The sequence below is a fragment of the Podarcis vaucheri genome (genome assembly GCF_965113315.1).
Source record: "Podarcis vaucheri genome assembly, chromosome: 3".
NCBI classification, from domain to species: Eukaryota; Metazoa; Chordata; class Lepidosauria; order Squamata; family Lacertidae; genus Podarcis; species Podarcis vaucheri.
This window is the reverse complement of record NC_138761.1, coordinates 61,322,244-61,342,678: the sequence shown is the minus strand read 5'-3', so window position 1 is coordinate 61,342,678 and position 20,435 is coordinate 61,322,244. Positions and strand designations below refer to the sequence as shown.

Below are 20,435 nucleotides of genomic sequence, written 5' to 3'. Positions count from 1 at the left end.
TTAAATAACAACACTTTACTGTTCTCCTTAAAAAAAAACACCACAACTTAATTTTTAAAACAACATAACTTAAGGCATGATCCTTCATGATCTTACATAGACAGAAGTAGTTACACTTACATTTGGCACATTTTAATTTGCTATAACTTCATATAATTTAATTTAGCTACAAAAAGCATTGATAGACCACTGAGTATTGTTTTATTATTTTTAGAGTGTATCTGATTTTTATAAAAAAAATATTTGAGCTGTATTTTTTTTATAGCATAGTATATTGTATAGAACAGAGAGATCTCTTTTGACAGTTCATGCTTTTTTCTGGTTGTTAGTGATATGTGAAAGTTTGAGCCTGACTTTCCCTGACTTCCCTCAATTTCCTTGGGTTTCCTGCCATATCTGCAGATCATGGGAACACTGTCCTTAATTAGCCTAGCTGAAATCTTAGTAAGGCTACAGAGAACAGGCAGCATATCTATTCTGAGACAAACTAATGCAGTGTTTCCCCTTCATCCCTACCCCACAAACCAAAATCTGTAGGCAGTATTTCCCCTTTTATCTCAAAGGCATACATGCATACTATGTGAGGAATGCTTAGCCTTCATACTGATTTGATTTCAACAGCATGTCCTTGTACTGTTTGCCTTTGGTAGATTGATATTCATGAATATATTAGCTTACTCTTAATAACAAGTGCCTAATCATTCACTTAAACAACAGTGATTTTTTATTTTATTTTTTAAACGAGCAATGTGTGCCCAAGTCATTGTTTCAGGCTACACGTCAATGTCATATTGGGTAAGCAACAAAATTCAGCTTGGTTTTTATATTTGTGACAGGAACTTGAAGAGGGAGTCAGCAGCCATCAGACCAGCTTTTCGACATTGAACAGAACAGGAGAAGGAATTGTACAGAAGCTCTCTACTACAGATGGAAGCTTCCTGAAGGAGAAACTAGCAGGGTTAAATAATCGCTGGAAAGCCATCACTGCTGAAGTTATGGAAAGACAACAGAGGTAACTGGTTCAGTCAGGTTTTGGGATATCTTAGGAGAAGCATTGGGAACAAGTTTCTCTAGAAGCTCCAAATGACATTGCGTATTTCCTATTTGGTTGAAACGTCCATGCCCTGAATCTGAAAGGTCCCTCAAGGCTCCTTTGAAACAATTAGTGATAATGCTGTTTTTAATGTGCATACTTGTTCCATTTCCCCTTGCTCTGTTTTAGGAAATTGCTCTTTCATTTCTTTTAATATACTCTTCGGGTATATGAGTGCTACGTTCATGTTTTGGAATTGCATTTTATCTATTGATGATATTTGCACATTGCCTTTGGTCCTTCTTAGCATACAGGTGGTTAGCAAGGCTAACCCTCCCCCTAGATTTCCTGCAAAAAGGAAAGGAGTGCATTCAAGATGCAGCTAGATTAGTCTGTCTGAAGTTGAATTATTAGTTGTGTTGCCATTTCATTTTGAAATGTACATTTAAGTTAATATCTATTCCCCACCCCAATCAAAATAAACAAAATGCTAGTTTACCACAGAGGCATAATGTACCAATGTTATAGTCATTTCCACCACCAGTCTAGCTTTATGCAGTGCATAGATAATTTAAAAAATACTTTTTTGGCATGATTGAAGACAGTGTGCAAATTCTTTCAATTTCTACACAGAATATGAAATATTGCAGGGAATTGTTTAAAATTAAATACATCTTTTTAGGCCTAAGGCAACCCAGGGAACACTTTAAGTGTTTCTTTACTTGAAGTCACATTGCTGGAGAGAATGTGGAAATGGCACATGAAGAACTTTGTACACTTGAATTGATTTTTTAAATTCAACTTTGTAGTTTTCTATATTAGTAAGGTGTAGATGGAGTGTGTTTTCTTATTGCTTTTACCTTTCTGTATTTATATTGATGTTCTTGTTTTATATTCCACTTTGGGGTTTGCGCCTTAGACTGAAAGGAGAAAATCAACCATTACTAGACTTCACAAGAAACCTAGATGAATTTAGTTGCTGGCTGGAAAACATAGAAAATGCACAGGAAGAGAAGCCTACAATCAGCCGTGAAGAAAATTTGAAGGAATTAATGGCAAGTTAGATAAAAATGATTGCATATTTTATTTGAATTTATTCCTTATTCCTACTGGTGCTACTGAATAATTACTGGTGCTACTGAATAACTAATTAATTTGAAAGGTAAGCGGGTTCTTTAGTTCACAAATAATTGTTGTGCATTAGGTTGAGATGAGTAATTTGATACTAAGAGAGCCAATGCTACTGCTGCCTAAATGGACCCAGTCGAAGTGTACGGAATACATCACACACAACCCAAGTGCAGCGCTGGGTCTGTTCGTTGCCTGTGGCAGGACACACTGAGCAGAACTGCACTCTGGGACATCCCAACTGGTGGAAAGGAAGAGGTGGTTTTTTGCAAAATCCTCCTGTCTCTTGCAGTTTCCTGAAAACCTGCTCTGCAGAATTGGTGAATTCTCTGGAACAGTGTGGGAAGGAGGAATAAGTGAAAAACATTTCCTCCTCCTTGTGCAAGAGGAGCCTCTGGTGAATCAAAGTCCCTTTTATGAACAGAATCCTTGCATGAAATTATTGCTAAAAGTACAAAGAACTGCAATCTAGCACATTGATTTGGGGCTAAGCACTGGACCAATAATCTCAGTCCAGCAGACTGGGTGTGCAACAAATTTCCACTGCTGCCTATGAAAGGAAAGTGACCGTGTTAGTTTTAATTTAAACGTCAATACTAAAACTTTTCATTAATATTCCCAAAGTCAGTAAATAACTTGTATTTAGAACCTGTGGAATCAGTCATGGCCGACTGTGGTGTTGTGGTGCTCATCTCGCTTTATTGGCCGAGGGAGCTTGTGTACAGCTTCCAGGTCATGTGGCCAGCATGACTAAGCCACTTCTGGCGAATCAGAGCAGCTCACAGAAACGCCGTTTACCTTCCCATCAGAGCGGTACCTATTTATCTATTTGCACTTTGACATGCTTTCGAACTGCTAGGTTGGCAGGAGCAGGGACCGAGCAATGGGAGCTCACCCCGTCACGGGGATTCAAACCGCAACCTTCTCATCAGCAAGTCCTAGGCTCAGTGGTTTAACCCACAGCGCCACCTGCCACCCATGTCTGTAGATTCCACCAAAAGTGCTTTCTTTAATCACTTTAGGGCTTGATCGAGGAGATGGACATGCAAGGAGAAAAACTTAAGTGGCTAAACAAGAATGAACCTGAGCTGATTTCAAATAAAAGCATTGGGGCTCGAGAGAGAGAGAATATTTCTGATAGACTGAGGACCCTGAATATTAAGTGGAAGAAGGTATGGATTGCAATATGGATTCCTTAAAATCAGCAAGTATAAAATGTATTCTTTTTGATTGAGTTCCTGCCACATACATAGGAATACTCTTGTCGGGGGAGGCATGATTGGACAAGTCAGTGTAAAGAAGTGTTTTGTGTCACAGGCAGCATTCACATGCTATGGTAAACCACAGTTCCTCACCTTGAATGCATGGGTTTCTCCTGCTTCACTCCTCCTTTGGCGTGAGTGTGAGCAACCAGCCATGATTCCTACTTAGCGTTCTATCTGAACTGGAGATTGTGGTTTATTTTGCTCAGAGAAAATTACAGCTGGTAAGCCAAGAACAAACCTTGGCTTAAATTCATTGGTTTGTTTGGAGTTAAACAAACTACCATCCTCGCATCAGATTTAACACTAAACTAGGGATTGTAATTTGCTGCTCCCACTCATGCTTGGGGACAAGTGAAGAAGGGTCCACCTGTGCATTCAAAATAAACCATTAACTGTGGTTTCCAGTGACATGTGAACATAGCCATAGTGTTAAATCTCTGCATGGCAATGCTTTTCTTCTTAATAGTCCACATCAGGAGTAACCAGTGTGGTGCACTCCACATGTTGGACTATAGTTCCAGTGATCCCTGACAAGCGGCTATGTTGGCTGGGGTTTATGGCAGCTGCAGAGCAACAACATCTGGCATGTAACCACAATTAACTAGCCTGGTCCAGATCAATAGCTTTCTTTAGTTTGGGGCAACATGCATTGTATCAGAAGCAGAATTCCTAAATGTGACCCTGGAATACTTTTCACAAGTGGGAAGTAAACATCCTTCATGCTTTATGAATTTTATGAATTTAATTTATTATACTTGTATAGTAAGCTCAAAGCAACTTACAGAGGGCTCCATGTTTTCTTCCCAGAAGGAAACACCCGCTGAGCACTCCTAGACCACTCACTGAGCTTGTAGAAAAGTAGGGGAACTAGCATGGCATAGAAAAAAGTTCCAGCCTAGTCCTCATCTTATATCAGATTCTGTTATTTTGCTTCTTCGATTCTTTTAATTGGATCAACAATCAAACATGAAATCTCTTGTCTGCATTCTGAAGAGGTGGGCTCCCAGCAGGAATGTACTAAGTGACAGCTTAAAATGATCACAATTGTGGCTGGGGTGGGTGTGTTTCCTAAAAGTATACATTTCAAGTGCCAAAGGCCAGGTTAAAGGGGTGCATCTTCAGCATTCAGTGGAAACTATATAGTGAAGATACCAGATGCAGCTCTGTGGGGAGAGAGTTCCACAACTGCTACAGAGAATATCCTCTCCTTGAACACATGCATCCCTGAGCTTCTGGGGGTGGTGTACCTACCCGCTCTACCCAACATAACACCCAAGGGAGCCTCCAGGGATGGATGTGGTATTTCATATATTTGTGGCCTAAGCCATCAGTTCAAACACTAGCATGACCTTGAATTGGGTCCAGACATAAACTGACAACGAATGCATCTGCTTTAAATAAAACAGGGTTGTATGAATGAATGTAACACTATCCAATATTTTGCTGCTGTATTAGGACCAGTTGGAGTTTCTAAGACATCGTCAAGCCCCCACACAGAGCACATTGCAATAATACAGCCTGGAAGTTACCAAGGCATGGGGTAGAGTGGCCAAGTCAGCTGAGTCCAAAAGGGACCTTAGCTGGCACCTGAGCCTCCACTCACAGTGTTAGACCCAAAGCTCATTCCAGGGAAGTACAATCTGGTCCAGCACAGACTGTCCCCGCCTACCAGTCCTGAGAACTGAGGACACTTCCGCTTGAATTCACAATCATTCCTCCTCATGGTATAACTCACTTGTATTAACGTATATTGTTCGTATCGTATTTCCCCAAACAGTAGCTGCTTTTAGTACTATATTTCAGTCTTTGAATGACTATTGCAACTCTTTCCTCCTCCCCTAGTTTTTGGTTGCACTGAACAACACAATGTTTGTTGTGATAGCATCTGGCACATGTAGCTCTGTGTGTGTGTGTGTGTGTGTGAGAGAGAGAGAGAGAGAGAGAGAGAGAGAGAGAGGCAGGCAGACAGACAGACAGACAGACAGACAGACAGACAGGTTCTATGCTGAGCTCTTCATTTTGCACCTTTGCCACCCATTCTTAGTAAAGAATCCCAAATGTGCAACTTACATTAAAATGCACCCCAGACCCTTTTTAGGGGCTAAATGCAAACCCCTTCATCTCTAAACTCTTTGGTCTTGGGGGTTAATGGATTTTGTGCTCAGCTGTCTATAGTGGTATCGCTTTAGCTGTATAATGCTAAAAATGTTAATCCTCAGTTCTTGACATGAAAAGGTTTTTGTAATGTGAAGTTTTTCTCTGCCATATTAGGTGTTCAGAGAAGCACCCAACAGAGTGAGAGAACTAGAGGCCCATGTTCATCAGTTTCATCTGGTGCCACAGACATTGCCACCTGGTGAGCTCCGGAAAGAGAACGTGTTTCTTTTACAGGACAGTTTTCAGTATTCTTTGTCATCTCATTTTTTGATCTTTAAGGCCATGAAAGTTTTAGATTCTGTTTCTGTTGAAGGGCATGGCACTGAGTCACTAAGACCATGCGTCCAAATGTATTGAAAGGAAATTGGCTTCTAATACATTTTATGAACAAAAGAAAGTACATTTGCAGACTTCAAAATTAACAGAAATTAATCCCTTTCACCATTTGAAGTTCTGTACTGACGTATTCTTCCATCAGTATGATTCAGAGGATCAACAATGAATTCTTGCTTCTGACTCAGTAGAATTTTTTTTCACTGGCAATAAATGTTTGAATTTGTTTCTTCCTGGAACTTAATCAGATGGTAAACTAGGATCAGCTGCAGGTTGTGATTTTTCCTGTGGGTGACAGCTTAACAATGTTTAGATTTTGACCACACATTATTTGAATGTTCCTAAACTGCCTGGGTATTGGGATTGGCAGTGAATTTCTCACACCTCACCAGATCTGTCAGTGATGAGTATGTCATCAACATTTTCACATCATTCTGGACCAGGAAGGCAGTAAAACAGATGATGTTTGGAACTGAAGGCTAAGCCTTTAAGGTTTTTAACTTGTTTAGATGGGGATGGAGAAAAAATACAGAGGATATTCTTAAAATGGCAAGAATTGGTATTTTGTTGCTTGTTTTTCCAACTGCAAATAAATTCAAGTACTATACTAAGTGCAATTTGAAATACCCAGTGAATTGTGTTGTCTTGTTTAGGTTACCCTGTTCTCCAAAAGATGGTGCTAGTGTCCTCTGCCTCTGAAAATGTTGCTCAAACTCAGCAGGCTTTGGAAATTTCTGCACCTGCTGATCTGGATAAAACTACAACAGAACTGGCTGACTGGTTGGCCCTGATTGACCAGATGCTCAAATCCAACATAGTTACTGTGGGAAATGCTGAAGAAATCAATCGGACAATTGCACGCATGAAAGTATGTGGTGCCATGAGGTGTTGTGTTGAAATCCTGAAGATATTTTGAGTCCCTGCTTTATTTTTTGCTGGAAAAAAATAAAATTTGGTTTAGATGTGGATGATTTCTCTGCTTGTCTTGAAAGGCTTTGAGCCTTTGTGAGTATTACGAATGAATATTCACAAAGACTTGAACGCTTTGCATATGTTTGATGGAACATGCATAAAGTGCTTGCCTTTGCTCCTTATTCTACTCAACCCTGCTTGAAACTTATATTGGAGCAGAAGAAATTGGGGGCCCCTTCCCACTGAGAATCATGAGCAGCAATGAATGGTTTGTGTCCAGTTCCAACCAAACCTTCGCCATCGCAAGCTGCTGAGGACTGGCAACCCTAAAGCACTGCTGCCTCCACTTTTCTTCTGCCCCAAGTAGGTTGCTGGGGATGCTTGAAGCAGGCGAAGGTGGCAAATGTGCACAGTCTTGCTCAATGAACAGGAAGAACAATGCTGTGTTTGCCCTCGTCCTGCTGTTTGATTAATGGTGCTCCCATTTAGGAGCGCCTCTTCTTTAACATATTGCTTCTGAATTTGTTCTGTGTTTGATGGTTAAGGCCTATAGTATAATGCCTTTCTGTAATCCGATGCCCTACTATTTTGAAGTCAACACTGATAAGTGATTCCTGGGTGTTCATTTATATGTGTGTTGTGTTCTGTTGTGTCTAGCACATGACATACAATGCAGATTACCAGAACACGTTCACCTTCCACAAAACATGATCATTATCTACAAATAGGTGTAGTGCATTCAACTAGAAATAATGAAATTCAATTAATGTAGGTTAATTGCCTTGCTCAATAATTGTTAAACATTGGGATCCAGCCTTAGGCAGCCTGTGATTGTTTAAAGAGAGATGTGAATATCTACACCGACATTTAAAATTGCACTGGCTGAAGTTAAAAGGGAAGTGATTACACATATTTATGTTGACATTTTCCTTGCTTGTGATATTGGCAACATAGTGAAGTGAAAGCAAGCAGTAACTAACAGCTTTAGGGTACTTGTGTGTGTATTTTAAAAATAACCTTCACAGCAGTGGTCAAATTAATTGTCAAAACACTTTGCTGCAATAATACATGTAATGCAATTTCATGGGATTGATCTCTGAGGTCCTTTCAGCTGCCTGTCTTTGGACACACAAACTTATTATGACTATAATGGCTCATTGTAGAGATTTCAGTTACTTGATATGAAGAAAAGGCTTGTTAAAATGGTACTCATGCAGGTAAAAATGGAATTTTCTTGCAAAAACAGTACTGAATATATAGTGTGTGAAGTCCTAAGAACCAAAATAAAATATTGCAAATGCCCACACCCTGCCCCACACCCTTGGAGCAGATAAATATAGGTAAGATGTCCTGATAGCCTGAGGAGATGTCACAGAATGCATGAAAGTCTGCAAAGTTAAGCCCAGCACAACAATATGATTTTTACCAGCTTTATTTTCTCATCCACTCATGTCTCATCTCTGTATAGATACTGCAAAAAAAGTTGAGCCTTTATTTTAATATGTTGATCATATTGGTTAGTACAGAAATAGTGAGAACATTTCTGCCTTTAAAATGGCTTTGGAATATGTTTATTAAGAAGTTACCAACTTGATAACCTTCTGTAATATAAATGTGAATATTCTTGATTTCCCCCCCATGGTTTATTCTTTATTTAAATCTCAGAAAGTAACACATTTTAATCCTGGCTCTTAACAGATAACAAAAGAAGACTTAGAACATCGACATCCCCGGCTGGATTTTGTTTTTACCTTGGCTCAGAATCTGAAAAACAAAACATCAAGTTCTGATGTTAGGACAGCAATCACAGAGAAACGTATGTTCCTAGTAGACAGAAGTGTGAGGAGATGGGTACAAATGCTCAATAGTTACGCTAGAGCAGGCTTCCTCAACCTCGGCCCTCCAGATATTTTGGGACTGCAACTCCCATCATCCCTAGCTAACAGTACCAGTGGTCAGGGATGATGGGAATTGTAGTCTGAAAAAAAATCTGGAGGGCCAAGTTTGGTGATGCCTGCGCTAGGGGAAAGGCGACCAATTTTTATTGACAGTAACTACTGAAGGGATGCAGGGGCCAGAGCTTGCAATGGCCCGGGTGGAGACTGACATAATCTGGCAAGTCATGGTTGGAGGCAGGATGGAATATGGAGGAGACCTGAAATTTTACCACATATCAGAGTCCAGCATAGAGAAAAGCAAGCTATATGTGGGAGTGGTGGGAGCTTCATTGCCTCTTTAAACATTTGAACTAATATTGGCCTGGAGGAGGAGGGACATTTAGTGGTAATTATGAATATGCATTTATGCTTGTAGCATAAATGTGTGTGCGAGAGAGGAGAGAGAGAGAGAGAGAGAGAGAGAGTCTAGCAAAGGGAATCCATGTGTAGAAATGAACCTGTCCTTCTGTGAAGATGAATGGGCTAGTTTGTGAGAGCTGTGCGTAACAGCTTCCCAAGGGCTCAGGGTTGGCTTCAGTGATTTTTGGATGGTTACTCTGAGTAACAGAAAGATTGAGGATAATGTAATAGCCACAAAATGCTTTTTGTTTGGTTACATGTTCCTCCTTTGTCTTTTTCAGTGGAGAAAGTTAAGAACCAATGGGATAGTACACAACATGGGGTAGAAGTACGTCAGCAGCAGTTAAAACGTATGCTTTCTGACAGCATGAAGTGGGATGACCAGAAGCAAGAAATGGAGAAACTAATTGGACAATATGAGATCCACCTGCATGCCCTTCTGCAGTCTCCTAAAGAGAAGCTCACCAAGCAGATTGCTGAAAACAAAGTAAGTTAAAATGTGCTTTCTAATTTGATTCTCTGAATGGTTTATGAATCCATCTTGCACTTGTCTTATTCACATGCCCAGAAAAATATATTTGATAATTGACAATTTACATTCTGTAGATGAAAAATTGCTTTCTTTAAATTCAAAATACTTGTTGAAAGTTAGTTGTTTCTGTAGCTACTTTTTGAAATAAGTTGCCTTTGAGAATGACTTATTATCATTTATTAAATTTGTATCTTATCCTTTCTCTTGAAGGACCTTGTAAAGGCTGATAAACCTATTCTAAAGATTGGAAGCCTTTATTATAAAGTAGAGCTTCAAAATGCACATAGAACTTGAATGCTCCCCAGCATATAGGAAGCTGCATTATTCTGAGTTAGACCATTGGGCCATACAGCTCAGTACTATCAATACTGACTAGCAAAACGTTTGCTTTACACGGGAACACACATGCACATTTTACTCATCCCTTCTCCCTGATTTAGTCATACCTATGCTGAGGATCACTTGATCATTCTGGCTGGGATCCACCAGTCCCCTTGCCTTCCATCTTTAATCCATTGGCGTGTAAAATTAGTCTGTCCGCTTGTAAAACCTTGCTGAATAGATTTTTTCAAATCTAAGTAGCACCCACATTCAAAAATGTTTTGTAAAGTGTCAGTTAAAAAACACATAAGATCCATGCTGGATGTTTCTGAAGGTCCATCTAGTCCTCCATGTGGTTCTCACAGATTCCTATGGGACAAGCAGGACAGGAGCCCAACAGCATTTGACCCACTTGTGATTCCCAGCAAGTGGCAGTCAGAGTCTTACTGCTTTTGACAATCAAGACTAGCAGCTACTGATAGCCTCAAGAAGAAACAGATGAAAAACCTGCTTATTTTTAATGGTACAACATAATCTTCATCACTAATTCCAGGTTTATGTCTGTTTCATACTTCTTTGTACATCCATAAATGTTATTACAGATAATGGAACTTTAAATTTGCAAATAAATACACCACAAATAAATGTCAGCAATGTTACAAGGAACATGAAAGGCTAAAAATAAGTATTTATGGATATATTTCATTTGTTCTATTATAGATGACCATGCATAATGTTTCACCTGCATTGTATATTTTTATTTGGAAAACAAATGATTTAAACATCATTCATGTTTTGTTGTTGTTGGAGGCACATCTGCATATTATTTATGTTAGTTTAAGCGGACATAAAATTCAGACCACAGTTTCTCTATAAAAATATAATCTCATTTGTACTTTGCGACTAATATTATGTTTGGAACAGCATAGCTCTCCAATTACTTTTTAAGGCTAGACAGCAAATATGTGAAAAGTTTAGTAGTTGAGGAGAATGTTTGCAAGAATGTTTCAGGAGAGCCTTTTAAATGATTGATTCACCCATAGATCCTCGCTATTTTTAAAATGTGGCCCTTCATCTTTGTCCTTCCTACCTTTGGTTATGGATGTTTCTCCTTAGAACACATGTGATGCTAAATGCATGGTATATAGTGACACTAGTAGATGCTCTTTAAAATGACTCTGATGTTAAAATCTATTCTCTGTTGCTAGGGAAAGCAGTTTACTCATGTTACAGTTCCTTCCTTTAGCTAGCAGGCAGGACTGGAAGAAGTTGACAGGAGATGAACATTTTGCCCCCTCAGCCTAAAATAGATTCTGTCTGGCAAGCAGGAGGTTGGGTTGCTGCAGGGCACCACATCAGCCTCCAGTAATCCCCTTCTCAACTCTTTTCATAACCCAAAAGAACTAGAGTCATTAGGGGAGAAAGATCAGCCCTGCATCACAACTCATTACAGAATACAGCAAAGGCCATTGATGAAGTAGCCATTATGACGAGCAAGCAATAAACAATTGGACCCAGTACCTCTTCCCAACATGGTGTTGAGAGTAACTCCACATCTTTGCCATGCACTGGAATGAAAGCTCACTTAAAGCCATTTAATCATCTCTACTTTCTTTTAACTCCTCATCACTTCTATAAACCAAATCTGGTGGATCCTGGTGGATCAGACCAAAGCCCTATCTAATCTAGCATCCTGGGGAAACCCAGCCAGATGGGCGGGGTATAAATAATAAATTATTATTATTATTATTATTATTATTATTATTATTATTATTATTATCACAGTGCCGAACCAGATGTCTATTGGAAGCCTGTAAGCACAACAGCACTCTTGTGTTCCTCTGCAAGTGGTATTTAGTGGAATACTGCCTCTGATATTGGATTTAGTACATAGTCACCCTGGTTAGTAGCCATCAATAGCCTTAGCAGCCATGAATTTGTCTAAAGCCCCTTTAAAGCCAACCACATTGGTGGTTATCACTACATATTGTGGTAGTAAATGCCACTATTTCAACTATGCACTGTATGAAGAAAAAATGTTCTCCATCTGCCCTGAATCTTCCAACATTCAGCTTCTGTGGATGACCCCATGTTAAAGTATTAAGAGAAAGGGAGTAAAGAGTCTTCCTATATACTTTCAACACACCACGCACAATTTTAAATATCTCTTTTATGCCCCCCTCATATTCACTTTATTGACCGGAATTTTATTTGTGTTGTGGGGAAAGGAGCGATTTACACTTTTCGGATTCTCCTTCCCCAGTATTGATGAGTTTCTGCTAGATTGCAGAATCATGGGGCTGTTCCTTTCTGTTAAGATTGTAGTTGATGTCTCTGTGGAACAGACCCTTCTTCCTTCCTGATTTGATATTTTTTTATTTTTGTAGTTCACGACATTGGATGAAAGAGTGATCCTTTAATTTAAAAGTATAGTCAGAATTTGAGAATCATAGAATCATAGAATCATAGAATCATAGAATCATAGAGTTGGAAGAGACCACAAGGGCCATCGAGTCCAACCCCCTGCCAAGCAGGAAACACCATCAGAAACCATATTTGATTTTCAGTTTTACACTGATATCCCCCTCTTGCTTTTTCTTAACTACTCTGAATTTGTTGCTTAGATGTTACTACAGGATTTAGATAAAGGGGATACCAAGATGAGTCAATTCAATGATCTATCAAACAAACTTCTTCAAGACTACAATGGTGATGACACAAGAAAAGTGAAGGAAATAATGGATCACTTGAATACCTCATGGATCAACTTGAAACAAAGGTATGTGCGAACAAACGTGTGCCTCAAATTCATATTCTATTAATTTAGGTATAACCTAAATTGGGGGCTTTCTTACCAAGTGTGTCTAAATCGAGGAAGAACTCTAAACTGTTCCTTTGTGCAGTGCAAGCCAAATGAAGCTGGTCAGATATCTGACTTTTTTTCAGCATGGATCCAGGTGTAGCCAGGTCTTTAAAGTTCCTGAGATATTTGTTTAATAAATATGGCCTGTTTTTGGAAAATATAAGGTTGTATCATTAACTACTTTCTAATCAGCATTTCCAGCACTGATTGAGAGGAGTGCTCCCTCAAGATTGACCACCTCTTCCTTGTCTATGCTATGTTGTCAACTGTCTTGTGCTTTTGGATTTCCTTGACATCCCTATCACCAAGGGTACACAAAACCTACTGAAAGTGAAAGCAGTGCTTCCTGAATATGGAAACATTTTCAATTCCTTCTTGAAGTCATTTCTGGAAAATGGTTGAAAGAAAGGTGCTTTTTGATGTTTCCAAAAAATGTGAGCATGCATCTCATTTGGTTCAGCCCCAAGTACTGTAGTGCCAGGAAATAACAGATTTCATTATGGAAAGTCCTTGAGCAGAAAAACAGCTATCTGTGTCTCCTTCAATGTAACCAGAACACATCATTGTTTAGCAGCATTCTGCCTGACCCAGTCAGGTAGTGGTCAAAGGAAAAGATTATGCATGTGCAACATACCTGGACATCCCTATATCCACAGGCTAGAGCAGGGGTAGGGAAATGGATCTGGCCAGTGGGCTGGATCATTATTTTCCCCATCTCTTGCAGACCAAGTTTGACCTGACTTTTTTGTCCATATGGGTCTTGCTGAGTGCTGTTGCTTCACAACAGAGCACTTTGCAAGGGCTTTAGCAAGACCCAGCAATCAATCAACTGATCGTCAGTGCCTGCAAATGGACTTTTGGATGAGTCAGATATTTCTTTACCTGCCCCATGCCTGAGGTCGTATATGGCATCAGCTGTAGAGCAAGTGGGCCTAGCTTGGTGGAAATGGCCTTCCAGTTTGGGTCCACGAACCAAACGTTTAGCACCCCTGAGCTAGAGTCTTCAAAAGCAGTAACATTGTGAAAGCAGACTATTGCCTCATGGATGTACCTCATTCCCTTGTATAAGTACTGCTCTCCAAGAAAGCCCTCTGTCCTCTGTAGGGAGTCCTGGATTACACTTTGAGAAAATATCCCTCAAGTTCAGTTTTTAGTGTTTTAAGCCACAGAAGCTCCCTGTCTGATCCTGAAAGGAATAGAGTTAATGATTTTTCCCATTTGAAAATAAACTTCTTGCAGTTGAGTCACAATTCCTTCTTTGTATAATAGTATGTTTTCTGCCTCCAGCTATCATTCTCTTCGTTACCTTGAACAATTTTATTTTAATCCGAAAAAAGTTTCCTCTAGAGATGTGAAGATGGTTTGTTTTTATGTTGCCTTTTTTCATCATTCCACATAATTTCATCAGTCCTGTCACTTTCACTGTGTTAAGACCCAAGAGTCCCTTCTCGTCTGGATTTCCCTTTATCTTCTGTTAGCATTTGTGGTTTCTGTACATCAACTCTCTTTCAGGCAGGTTGAGTATAATTATTAGACTTTATGTATATGTTATAAAATATAGACTTGAAAAATATGTCAAATAATAAAATGTATATACTTCATGGTGCTGGAGAATAAAAAGATAGTATGCTCATTCTCAATGTGCTCAATATGCATTGCAAAGTATTGATAGTTGCAACATTTCTAAAATAAAATAACTTCCCAGGTAATGTAGGGTGGTATATGGCTAATTCATTTTGGCATGAAGATTTGAAGGTTAAAAAACTGGCCAATAATTTTAAGGTAAATTATGGAGGAATTTGTATTGGGACTTGATAGGAACAGTGCAATCTTATTGTAAATGAAGCCAAGCGGTGAAACAGGCTTTGAAGGCAAAAGTGAACAAGCAGCTATTTAAAAGAAGCTTGGGTAGATTATGTTTTATATTGAAAATGTGGTGGAGGAGGAAACCGACATTTAGAAATCTGTTTAAATACTTCAAACCATGAAGCAGGTAAACATGCTGGAATTTATCTATGTGTATGTAGCAAAATGTATATACTGCCTGATTGTAGCAAAACCTCTGCTTACAAGAAATGCTAAAATTATCAGAAAAAAACAGCAATTAAAATCGATAATTAACAGCAAGGAAAAGAAAGATTAACAACAGCTGGGAGTAAAGGACTGCTGAAAATAATGGAGAATTTCAGCATTTTCTCTAACTGAAACTTCTTTAAAACCAACATGTCCCTGCTTCTTATATTAATTCAGACCATTTAAAAACCACTGGCATTGAAGAGATTGCCCTCTCAAATTTGAGCTGCTGTATAAATTAGATATGCTACACAGTGGGCAATAATTGTTTATACTTCAGGGTTGAGACTGGGTAATTTGTCAGTATCTCTGCAACCTAGATGAATAAATTACATTCTTTATCCCCAGTCTCAGATATTATTTCTTGAATTTAGTCTAGACTTTTAAAAAAGTCTACTTTCATGTTTTTAAAACCCCTAAAAGGGATTTTAAAAATAGGACATCCTCCTTGCAACTTTAAAAACCACTGTTTCTGTCATGCATGTGCTCACCTATTACCATTATGATAATCAGCAATGTTATTCTTTGGACTTTTTGGAGTTCTGTAAAGCTACAGCAAATATGACGTTAGATTTACCTTTTAACTTCATTGGTCCTTTAACTTCTTGTTGTTAGCTTTATCGTTGATTCAAACATTACGTGGGTTTGGATTTCCTGTTACCTGACAATTCTTTTGCTTTATCTTCTTAAAGTGCTAATGTTCTTTAAATTAACTAGGACTACGCAGGGAACAGATTTTGGACTCAAGACTGAAGAATACATTGAACAGTACAGAATTTCAATGTTACATCTGTCTAGCAGCTGGGGATGAACAGAAGATGGTTCTTTACGACTGTGTTCATGTTATGTGTTCCTAGATGCAGCTGGCTGGCCAATGTTCTGGACTAAATGGATCTTTCCTCTGATCCAGCAAGTCACCTGATACATTCACAGGATCATGTGGTTCATAGCATCTTAACTTCCTCCTTAGCTTTTGTTTTTCTGCCTTGGCAGCATCCCTATACTCCAAAAACAGCACAATCCTACTGCACGATCTTAAATATACTTACATGAAATGGGATTTATTCTTAGCAAAGGGTGCACAGGATTGCATCCTTGTCTACTTTAGTGAACAAATAGCTCCACTTTATCTCTTTATTGCACACGTGCTTCTTGATAGTATTCAGGTAGATTTGGGCCACTTAGTTAATGCGCCACAGGAAGAAATCCAGCAGGTGAAGCTCTCATGACCAAGGGGCGTTTGCAAGGGCATTTAGTGGAGGAGTTTGAGGGGTAAGGCCAGAGTGCTGTCTCATTATGTATGTAGGACCAAGAGACATGGATGTGTGTATGTGTGCTCCTTGTTCATCTACCGTTGCCTCTCACATATAAATACTTCAAAGGTTTGTTAAACTGCAGGTTCCAATTTTGTTGGGACTGGAGAACTGTGGTTTAAGTGATCTCTACAAACCAGGTTATAAAACCATGGCTTAATCCTGATCCATAATATACTACATGGATTAACAGGAGAGCATAAATAAGCATGCCAAGACATTAGCAGTTGTTGATCTTAATGATAATCATTTCATGGAAATCATCCATCATCTGAATATCTGCCCATATTTCCACCAAACATTTCTCATTTAGGCAGAGCTGTTTTACAATTTGTTCTTGGAACTAATTTCACAGTTATTTAGATCTGGATCTGTGAGTAGTAGTAACTATCACATGGACTGTTGCATCAGTTTATTATTTTATGCTGCAGTTCACACAGGGTTTTACATAGGAGATCATCTGGAGGGGCACAGTTGGTGGTCCCCTGTATCTCAGAAGCCCTGCTGGCTCCAACTAGATGTCAAGCATTTGGTCTCATGCTCTGGAATACTCTTCCAACAGAGATTCAGCAGGTGTCCTCACGGTTAACCTTCGGATGTCTCTTTAAGGCTTTTAATGCCTATTCAGTTGTTTAATTTCCCTTTTTGGACAAACCAGTCATTCTTGGGCTTTTTTGTATTGTGTTTTTTATGTTGTGCATCTCTTTGATATTTTATGTGAATGGGTGGTGTGGGTGCATGTGTGAGTGAGTGTGTGTATTCTCTCTCTCTCTCTCTCTCTCTCTCTCTCTCTCTCTCTCACACACACACACACACACACACACACACTCATACACTCATAGGTATGTTCCATACTGGCACAGGTCCCACTTCACCTTATATGGTGGCTTTACACATTGGCTATTAGGAATCACAAGAAAATATCTTACTGCAGAACAGTGATTATATTAAGATGCTTTGGTAGGAAATCTGGATATGTATTTTCTGCTAAATGCTGAAAAGATCTTGTGGGAAGTAACTACAATTTTGTTGGAGCACTCCAGCATAAAATTTAATTTGTGGAAGTGTGTGGATTCTGCTGTCGGTAGCTGCACACACTAAATCCTCTGGATATTAATGTTCTGTGATGGTATAATTCTTCCATATAGAACTGTATTTTGTGTTGGCTCAAAACTGAAGATGAGGAAAATACCTCGATTATTATGTCTAGAGGTCCTAAGCCCCATGCATTTATCCTTTTTATATGAGCAAAGTTGTAGCTGCCTTAAAAAATGTTATTAACTATTTATTTTAAACATATAATTGAAATGTGATCTATTCATTCTTTGTTTCAAAAAAAAAAGAAAGCATGCACACAAAGTTCAACCATTGTGCCAGCAATCACCAATACTTTAAAATAACGTATTATTCAATGATATAATACTTGAAGTAGATATTTGGAGAGGATGCTTTTGGTACTATAGCTCTGCAATTTGGCACTTGCTTATTGGAGATTTTTTGGCAGGGAAAAAATATAGATTTGGCACCTTCTTAGCCTACCAATAGATTATCACCAAAACAATCTTTAAAAATTAAATCCTGTGAGTTGATCATGTTGCCTGAATTCATTTCAGTTTGGAAAGATGAAGGTCAGACAAGGTCAAAAGTGTTGCAAATGTTTACAGAATATTGAAGTGTGTAATAGAAGACAAGTGCAATATGAAAAAAACTCTCAAATAAATTATGATTTTATTAAAGGAGTAGTTGCAATCTCCCAAGTAAGTGATAAAATAAAGAACATCTGTTCCACTTTTTAACAGCATTGTGGTCTGTACACTTTAGGGAGTTGTTTTCATTCATTGCGCAAAAACTATTTGCTTGCTTCACAACGTCCTGAAAGTGTGCAGTTAAGTTCCTCACACTTGCAACATTGCAGTATGGTTACAGCAAGAAGAGGCGTATTTGATATATTGAATTATTTTCATAAATTGTAGCATCTTGCAAGTAAATTAATAAGCATAGAAATTCTAGAACCTGTGGCATAATGCACCAAAACAAATGCGCACCAACTGCTCTTTCTTAGATTTAATGATTACTTTTTGCAATTTTTCTGAGGTCAGTGTTATTTCTCTTCCCTACAGAACATCTAATAGGCAGAATGCTTTGGAGGCTGAGCTGAAGGCAGTGCATGCCTTGCTCAAAGACCTTGAAAGTTTCCTCAAGTGGATACAAGAAGCAGAAGCTACAGTTAACGTGCTTGCAGACGCATCACAACGCGAACGTGCTGTTCAGGACAGTGCTTCTGGAAGGGAACTGAAAAAGCAGATAGAGGTAAGAGCATGACAAGTTTGTGTGTGTTAGTTAAAGTAGTTAACTTGCCTTTACATTTAAAATGCTAAAGCCAGATTGCAATAAATAAAAACAACAATAACATGCAATTAATAACGAGTCCAATGCCTGCTGAAGAATAAAGGCTGCTGCACAGTAAAGGAGAGCCATCAGCTAAGGGATCAAAATGAGCTGCTAAATCTGAGTGTGTATTTTAAAGAAAATTCCACAAAGTAAATGTTTTTTTCCTCCATAAACCTTGTTTAGTAAATCTGTACTTAAAAGTTGCAGTGATTTTAATGAAGTATTCCCCAAACCTCTAGCCCATTGGGCCTCTTCACAAGCATTTCTATACTTTCTAAGTAGGGATGCTGCAAATCAAGAATCAGAGTATCATGATGTCTTACATATCTCACACCAGCCTAAATTTTGCCTCAAGAATCTCTCAGAGACACAAAGCTCCTATATTGTCAGATAGGAGGGAATCAATAAGTAAACTTTGCTGATGGGAACTGCTATGAGGTGTCTCCCTTTCTTGTTATTTACTAGCAAGCAAGGTCCAAAGGTATGATTGGTGGCAGGAAGGAAAACACCTTGTGACAGCTTACCGTTGCTGATTGAATGCCATTAATTCACATAGGAAAACCATAACCCAACCTGATTTTTAGACATAGGCTTTGGAGTAGTGGGATCATTATGATATGCAATATGATTTTCTGCGATATAAAAAGAGATTTCAGTAAATTCTTGCTAAAAGAGCAAATGTATATTTTTGTGAAGTCTTCTCTTGGTCTTGTTAGTATTCATTTTTTCAGTAAGAGTTGCCTGTTTTGTTTCTGGCTGTTCTGAAGACACATAATTATAATGTAGCTATCTTTTATCTATTAGCACCTATGGATTTCCCAGTTTATTCTTATACAGTGATACCTCGGGTTACAGACACTTCAGGTTACAGACTCCACTAACCCAGAAATACTACTTTGGGTTATGAACTTTACCTCAGGATGAGAACAGAAATCATGCGGCGGCAGCTGGAGGCCCCATTAGCTAAAGTGGTACCTCAGGTTAAGAACAGTTTCAGGTTATCAACAGACCTCCAGAACGAATTAAGTTCTTAACATGAGGTACCACTGTATTTAGCCTCTGAGCTCTCTAACCCTCAACTAGTCTTAAACTCTAAACTATTGTTGACCACGAGGGACGCGGGTGGCCTAGGACTTGCCGATCAGAAGGTCAGTGGTTCGAATCCCAACAATGGGTGAGCTCCCACTGCTTGGTCCCTGCTCCTGCCAACCTAGCAGTTTGAAAGCATGTCAAAGTGCAAGTAGATAAATAGGTGCTGGTCTGGTTTGCCAGAAGTGGCTTAGTCATGCTGGCCACATGACCCGGAAGCTGTACACCGGCTCCCTCGGCCAATAAAGCGAGATGAGCGCCGCAACCCCAGAGTTGGCCACAACTGGACCTAATGGTCAGGGGTTCCTTTACTGTTGACCACTGCTCTCGACTAATGTGGATGATAGATGGTAAAGGAAGAGTGAGCAGCTAAGAATTGGCTCAGAAGTTTTGAATGCTGAAAATAAATTGCATGATGGTTTTTATAACTGTCTCAAAGTTGATAAAAGGACAGATAAACTTCAAATATTGTTTGGAGAGTGAATGGGGGGTGTCTTTCAGTATAGCATTATTACTAAACACATTTTTGATCTCATCACTAAGGTACTGGAAGGAAATGGGACTAGCCTTATTTGCTTGGCTACCGTGAGAGAAGGATGCCAGACCAGATGGTCCATTGGCCTTATCTAGCAGGCCTCTTTTTACATTCTTATGTTCATATCTGTCCCCTTTTCTTTCTTGGAGATTCTGTAAGAGCTATTTTCCTTGATTGCTTAGTGGTATATTTG

The 20,435-nt window shown here is 39.0% G+C and overlaps 1 protein-coding gene across 4 annotated transcripts in view; it reads left to right on the top strand.

Moving 5' to 3' along the window:
* UTRN (utrophin) overlaps window positions 1-20,435 on the top strand; it is a gene marked incomplete at its 3' end in the record, with an annotated part of 322,774 nt that overhangs the window by 123,791 nt on the left and 178,548 nt on the right. For all 4 annotated transcript variants that reach the window (XM_082215859.1, XM_082215861.1, XM_082215860.1 and 1 more), the window contains exons 44-52: window positions 837-1,012; window positions 1,953-2,088; window positions 3,184-3,333; window positions 5,698-5,782; window positions 6,570-6,784; window positions 8,527-8,644; window positions 9,407-9,612; window positions 12,603-12,757; window positions 18,348-18,537. In XM_082215859.1, coding sequence (XP_082071985.1) covers window positions 837-1,012; window positions 1,953-2,088; window positions 3,184-3,333; window positions 5,698-5,782; window positions 6,570-6,784; window positions 8,527-8,644; window positions 9,407-9,612; window positions 12,603-12,757; window positions 18,348-18,537 — 1,431 coding nt within the window. The remainder of the gene's footprint in view (window positions 1-836; window positions 1,013-1,952; window positions 2,089-3,183; window positions 3,334-5,697; window positions 5,783-6,569; window positions 6,785-8,526; window positions 8,645-9,406; window positions 9,613-12,602; window positions 12,758-18,347; window positions 18,538-20,435) is intronic.